This window comes from Anomaloglossus baeobatrachus, chromosome 4 (assembly GCF_048569485.1).
Source record: "Anomaloglossus baeobatrachus isolate aAnoBae1 chromosome 4, aAnoBae1.hap1, whole genome shotgun sequence".
Taxonomy (NCBI): Eukaryota; Metazoa; Chordata; class Amphibia; order Anura; family Aromobatidae; genus Anomaloglossus; species Anomaloglossus baeobatrachus.
Genome location: NC_134356.1, coordinates 441,570,595 through 441,578,317, shown reverse-complemented (window position 1 = coordinate 441,578,317; position 7,723 = coordinate 441,570,595). Strand labels below are relative to the sequence as shown.

General features: G+C 43.9%; 1 protein-coding gene across 1 annotated transcript; it reads left to right on the top strand.

Annotated features, from left to right (window-relative positions):
* The first annotated feature begins 5,874 nt into the window (after nucleotides 1–5,874).
* Nucleotides 5,875–7,083, top strand: LOC142301642 (C2 calcium-dependent domain-containing protein 4C-like). The gene has a single exon (XM_075342663.1). The coding sequence runs from the start codon at nucleotides 5,914–5,916 to the stop codon at nucleotides 7,081–7,083; it is 1,170 nt and encodes a 389-aa protein (XP_075198778.1). The 5' UTR covers nucleotides 5,875–5,913.
* Nucleotides 7,084–7,723: the final 640 nt, after the last annotated feature.

Genomic DNA, 7,723 nt, shown 5'->3' with positions numbered 1-7,723 from the left:
TTTTGGCATTTGGAATTTTTTTCTCGACACGCCATGTACCAATCAAATTAACTGATTTTATATTTTGATAGATAGGGCATTTCTGAACGCAGCGATATCAAACGTGCATAGTTCTTATTTTTTTAACTGTTTTATTTTCAATGGGGTGAATGGGGGTTGATATTGTAGCTCCCTGAAGCCATCAGGGAGCTACAAGGTTCTACATCCTCTCCAGGATAAGAAAAATATATCTCATAACCATGATTATAAAAATTGAGGTCACAGAAGCCCACAATGGGGTATAACCGTGCCTAGCACTTACTCCATAGTATATATCTAAAACAGGAGGACCAGAGTACTTAATTGTGCAAAGAGTAACAATTGTTACTTGATTGATTGATATACAGAAATACAAGACACACAAAAGAAAAAATGGCCAATATATAAAACCATTAAAAACACCATAAATATGGAGAGAATAACCCTTGAAATGGGACAGAAAGATGGCTAAATAGCCATAGAGTATGAGTAACCTAAGCCAATGATAGATGTTTCATATAGGCTGTATCGGCGCATTAGTATATCATGTATAATATTAACAACAGCAAAAAAGACATGAATTGTTATATTTTGTCATAAATAACAATTACGCAAAAACCCAATAGGCTATAATGGATATTTCCTGGAAATATGAACTGATATAATCAATAAGGTGCAAATGTGGCAATAAACAATGGTCACTGGAAGCCAGAAAGTGCTTTGTGCAAAAGCGCTACATGTCCCAGAAAAAAGGGGGATCCCCATAAAGGTAAGCCCCCAAACCATCCAGTTTTTTGCTGTTGTTAATATTATACATGATATACTAATGCGCCGATACAGCCTATATGAAACATCTATCATTGGCTTAGGTTACTCATACCCTTTGGCTATTTAGCCATCTTTCTGTCCCATTTCAAGGGTTATTCTCCCCATATTTATGGTGTTTTTAATGGTTTTATTTATTGGCCATTTTTTCTTTTGTGTGTCTTGTATTTCTGTATATCAATCAATCAAGTAACAATTGTTACTCTTTGCACAATTAAGTACTCTGGTCCTCCTGTTTTAGATCCTCACCAGGATGCAGGGCCTACCCCCTAGAGACCCGGAAGCCCAGTGCCGGTAACACACAAACACTTCACAAAATCCCAGTTTTTCCCAACAATCCCCCATAGAATAGGACACAGCTAGGGTCGGACCAATAGATGGACGCCTAGAGGTGGAGCCAGTCCAGTCCAGTAGTTGCCCAGGTGGGAGAAGCGGACTGTAAACAGAAAGAGACTAGGAGTCTGACAGTGAAGGTGGACAGGAGGAGACACGCTGACTTGGAGTGAGCAGTAACCTGGTGCCCAGGAGGGTAGTTGCCGGTGGAATATGGTGGAGTACTCCTTGAACTACGCACCAATGGGGTACAGGACCCTAGGACATGCAGAATCTCCAGGGGACCATCAAGGACCTTGCTAATGTGACGCCCTGGCCTATCAGGTCGTCACACGGTATTGAGCAATCTGCCCTTCTGCACAGTATCCACTCCTCCTTGGTTAAAGATCCTGGTCCTTTGGTGTTGCTAACAGCTTAGCTAGTCAAAATCCTAGAAACACTTTACACCGAACCCACCAGACACACCATTGGGGGGCCTGAAGGGAATAGGACCACCCAATGGGGGTTGGTAGGGGAAAGTGAGAAAGTTACAAGAGAGTGAAAACAGGAGTGAAAGGAGGAGGAGGTGGAAAGTGACTCTCTGGGAGATAGAGGTCACTGGTCCAGAACAGGGCTCCTGGAGTTTACCCAGTGGCAGACGTTAGTCTGGGCCTGGTAGGAGCTGGAACCCCGGTCACAGGAGATCGCGTCAAGGGGCACGGACTGCCGAGGAGGGCAGCCGGAGGCCTTGAGCCATCACCGGGCAGGGGCCAGGGCACGACAGGGTGAGCGAGACCCGAAAAGTTTCAAGCTTGAGGGTCAAACTAGTGAGAAGGTGCCACGGAAAAGGCCACAGGCTAACAGCAACACCAAGGGCACGGATCCCAGCATGCTCCCTCCTGGCTGCAGTGGTGCTCAGAATTCTGGATTACAAGCTGTCGGTGTTGTTATTCCTGGACTGAGTGAGTACGCTGAAAAGCCCCTTTTCCTCTACCCAACGGCACCCCAAACACCAACACCCAAACGAGCCCCGGGGCACAAACCCCCTACCCATGGAGGGGTTAAACACCTTGCTGCTATACCACCGCCACCGGGCTCCCCCACCAACAGCAGCGGTGGTATACCATCTTACCACACACCGTGGGTGGCGTCACGAACTTTCCAAATCCCCTGTACATATTCCCCCTTTCATCGAGTGGCCGCACAACCCCCGAGTCCGGAGACCCCTCGAGCCACCGCGGATCCGGATCTGAGTAGCCCGGCTTCTGGCACGGGGGCGGCACACTAACCCTCAAAAGCTGAGACTCAGTAGAAAAGGGAGACGCGGGGACAGGACCAGAGACTCCCACCCCACAGGGTTCACGCTACCGTCAGGCAGACAGCAGTGGATAAACCACTGGATGGGGACTCCCAGTTGCTCTACGCCACAAGGACCCACCAACCAGAGACAGGTGCAGGGGAAGAAGGCACCAGATTATCAAACTGGCACTGGAACTAAGGGAACCTGGAGGTGAAACCAGCCGGCCTCGGGTAACCAGTTACCACTAGCAAAAGGGAGTAAAAACCCAGTTGCACTGAACTCTTGTGTGGACTACCTTCTTCCGACACCCGTCACATCACCTACCCTCTGGGGCCCGGCCCTGCTTGCGGAGGGCCTACCATCCAGTCTGCCATTAACACCAGCCCCAGTAGTGGACATTGTGCAGCGGTAGCTCCATCCAGATAGCTGCAACACCGCAAGTGGCGTCACGTGTGAACACTATTCTATTCCCCTGTAAATATTTCCCCTTTACAAAAAGGGCCCAGGGCACGGAATATACACTGTCCGGGACCGAGTACCCCATAACTAGGCGACACAATATCAACTTTTAGGTTTTTTCGTTTTGTTTTTTTTTTTAAAAATTCTCATTATTTTATTTATTTTACTAGTCCCCTATGGAACTACTGTCTGATCGCTTGTTCTTTTCTTTTGACCAGAGCTGCACAGCTCTGATCAGCAGAAATGCAGCGTTCCTGTGAGAGCCACTGTTCTGTCAGCTCTCACAGGAAATACATCATGGTCGCATCAGGTGTCATCACATCACACCAAGATACCATGGCAACTATTGGCTCCCCGTGATCTTATCACGGGGTTTCCGATGGCAGTTGGGAACTGTGCGATTCATGCCGCGGCCATTTAAATCTCAGTGTCACATATTGACAGAACAATCTAAATAGCAAACAGGTGCTGGTGGATCACAGATCCACCCACAGCTGTTAGCCCCACAGGTCTGCTAATCAAATCAGCAGCCATGTGAGGGCCTCACCGCCGGCTCACTGCAGCAGCCAGTGGTAATTACCGCAACATGACCGATGACGTACTAGTTAACCCTACAACTGCCAAAAGAAAGCAAAACAAGTGTAATATTGAGAGTCAAGAATGGAAAATGACTGTTAAATCCTGCATCTGTCACAAGTCTTATATAGCAAAGAGACGGCAGTGACAGGCTTGGCCTCCTTCTCTGCTGATCACCAATGCAAGAGGTACTTGCTGGGAGAAATATATCTCCTATCCAGCACCATATCTCCTTTTTTGTTGAACTTTGTGTGAGTGGACACAAACCATACAGTGGACTCTGAACAGGGCATCTGCATTCCCCTGCAGCATGCCTGCCCAGTGTTCACTGTAGACTTGAAATTTTGTAGGGACAGTACTCTCTTGGTGATGAGAGCATATCTCTCCTTTGGCTTGACTCATTCATGTGAGAGGGGAATGTTCGATCACCAGGCAGAATGTCCTCCCCAGCAAATAATAACGGAAAGACTCCAATGCCCGCTTGATGGCTAGATACTCCCTCTCCAATATACTCTACCTGGTTTCTGCTGGGGTGAGCTTCCGGCTCAGGAAATCAACAGGATTCTCATCCCTGTTAATCTCTCAAGACAGAATTGCACTGACCCACTGCACCAAGGCATCTGTCTGCACGATAAATTCCCTTTTGATGTCAGGTGTAACCAGGACCGCTGTCCCACACAACACCTACTTCAATGCCATGAAGGCCTTCTTGGTTTGAGCATCACAGTGGACCATTACGAACTTTCTCCCTTTCAAGCAGTTCATCAATGGAACAAATCTGTAATACCTGGGGTTTCCTCACAAACCCGTAATAGCACAGAAGGTCCAGGTCAGAGCTTGGCCTCCTTCCCTGTTGCTCACCAATGCGAGAAGCACTTGCTGGGAGAAATATATCTCCCTTGCAGTATTATACTCCTCACGGCGTCACAACAGATACTAGCTGAGCACTAGATTATGTAACTTTATTTGAATACCCCTATTTATTTTTTATATTGATGGATGGACTATACACTACAAGCACTTTTTACCTTTTGTGTCCCCCTATTTCTTCATACATTATAAGTTTGCCAGCAGGGTTCTCATTCATAGTTTGAATTATTGAATAATGTATTACTGTGGAATGTCAGAAATTGCCTGTTCATGTCCCCTCTGTTTTGTAAAGTGCTTCAGAATATGTTGTCGCCATAGAAATAAAATCATTATTAAAGTTCTTATCAAATTTATCTAAAAAAAAAAAATATTGTCTATACACACAACCATCAATGTAGGTACATCAAGAGAATTCATACTATATTATATACTGCAGAGTATTGCATATATCCCATGACATAGCCAGTACATTCATTTACCCTTGTTCTAAGCTTTCATTCTTCTGTTATACAAGCAGAATAGTGTAGTCTGCAGCACTATTTTGTACGGAGGAAAAAAGCAACAAAAACATGCCCAATCCATTGTGTCAATATGTACTGTTGGAGAACTGATCAATAAGTATTACTCGTGGGAAAACAGGACATAGGTTGCCAAAGTGTACAGAGGCTTGTAATGACGGCAGTATTGGAGAACTAGGAACCTGTTGTATAGCTTTTTTCTGTGCTACAGAAAGCTACAATGTTTCACGACTTAACAACAAGGGAATATCAGGGACTCTGTAAAATACAAATGTGTCTAAGCACTAACAGGCTAACTACCTGCCTGTTGTGCCAATAGCCATTGTTTGCTAAGCACAGCAAGGCTGGATTGCCAATGTCATGCTGATTGACAGCCAGCTCCTGCTGCCTAACCTGGGGAGCCGGCTGTCAATCATAAAGACATTGGCAGTCCCTCCCTGCCAACAGAGAAGATCAGAAAAGAAGTCGCCTCTCTGTTGACGTGACAGCAGAATGAGCAGAATCGCTGGAAGGATCAGCCCATGATCGCTCTGTACCCGTGAAGAATGGCGCATGCACAACAGGCAGGTAGTTAGCAACTGAATGCCTGTTAGTGGATAGGCACTATTTTTCTTTTTACAAAGTCCTGGATATCTTGTTTAATTTGTAGAAAGAAAAGACTTATACATTACTGAGGTTAACTTATTTTTTTTTTTTTATTAAAAGCCTGCTTGAAAAGATTTTATTAAGAGCCATTAAACACTTAATAAAATTTTGTGCAGTTCTTGTGCCAACAAATCCAATCTAAACCAACCAAAATTTGCTATTATTTCTTTCTGTATGCATTATTATTTAGCAATTGTTCATAACCATATCAGTGCATTAGATATGTTCCTTTTAATTACAAAATATGTTAATCTTTCAAATTTGGAACTGACATTCTGTTTTCATACCTGACTAATGATTTTCTCTTCTTATTTATGTTACAGCACACCAAACCTCTTTTTCACATGTGAATGTCGATCGCACTGAGCTTATCCTGGCCAGAAAACTTGTATGCTGACCATGGTTGGAAAAGAAAGGCCCAGACATTATCTTTCCACTTTTACAAATGTCTTGACACCAGATAGCATTCCTGAATTTTGTATACCTCCTAGACACCCAACTCATAAAGAGCTAAATTTAAGTCCTCAGTACTTGTCCATTCCTGACCTCAGCATGTCAATGTTTGAAGCAGTAAGACCAAATTTATTTGACACTCATACCATTCAAGTAGACAGTATGGAAGATACGCTTGAAGGGGAGAATACTAATGCTGATCCTCAGTCACAAGCTGCTTTGTCATTGCCCCATCTTGCAAAAACACAAACCTGCTATGGTTTCTGTACCTTGCTGGAAAGTCCAAATACAAGAAGAAAAGAATCACTGTTTCACAACGACCCTGCTAATCCACCTATTCTGCTACCTAGATCTCGCTCTAATACTATATCTTGTAAAGAAATTGTCTCACCAAACTACTACAGCACACTGAAGTTGCGACCTCTTAAACGCTCTGGAACTTTAGATAGTGACACAACTTCTTCAACTGACTCCTCTCCTTTTAGCTCTCCTCTGCTCCACAGATCTTTCCCAATGAAACTGTTAAAAGCCTTCAACCAGGAAAATACATTGTCTAGGACCTTAAAGGCTGGTTATAAGTCTTCTGCTCTGCGGAACAGTTCAATCTCAACTGATGAGGATAGTTCAACAGACAGTAGTCCATGTGTCACCAGAAGAGCATCCCAAGAATGGGATAATTACTCTCCTGCACCTTCCACCAATGGTCTGCTGTTGTCCCCTGGACAATTCCCCATAGATAATACTGTAACTCTAGATACAGGAGGAATCTTAAGGCTATCTACTGAATATCGACCAGAAAACCTGAGACTTCGTATTCGTCTTGTCAGCGCAGAAGGACTGTACAAACAGTCAGTCGATTGCAAAAACATCAGCTGCTATATTTCTATATCAATTATACCTGGCAAAAATCAAAAGCAAAGAAGTACACTGATCCGTGGTAGCCGTAGCCCAATCTTCAATGAAGATTTCTTCTTTGAAGGGCTAGAGCCTCAGGATCTTCTCCAGAAAACTCTAAAGATAAAGGCCCTAAGTAAGGGCTGTGGAATAAAAAGGGAAAATATTTTGGGAAGGAGCAAACTCCATCTTCTTAATGTTTTAGTGCTTTAAGACCTTCTATTCAGTTTGCACTAAGCTTAAATAAAACCTTAAATTCCATTTCATGATTTTGTATCTACATATTATTCCTATAGGTATAACATGGACTATATAATTAAACACTTGGATTTTATTTATGTGTAGTTGTAATACAGCAGGTCATCCATTCAACTAACATGTTTTATGAAAGTACATATTTTCTTTTCCTCTAGCTACTTCTACATATAAAACTTTAGCTTACACTTAGGCCTCCTTCACACATCGGTGTCTCCGGTACGTGTGACGTTCGTTTTCACAAGCATTAGAGACCCGGACACACATAGACCCATTAAAATCAATGGGTCTGCGCACATGTTCTTGTCCTGACATGGACCGTGTCCGTGTGCTCCACACGCAACATATCCATTTTCTGCCAGCAGCACGGGTGTCACATGGTAAGCACATTGATGTGATCCGTGTGAAATCAGTGTGACACATACCAGAGAAAACACAAGTGACATAAAAGTACAGAATTTTTATACTTACCTGTCTCCAGTGCTGTTGTGACTGGCTCTGTTGTTGCTTTCGGGCCCACTCATTATGCTCATTGCATATTCACTGCACTCAGAGCGGACCCGGAAGTAACAGCAGCGCAGGTTAGTATACCAGGCCC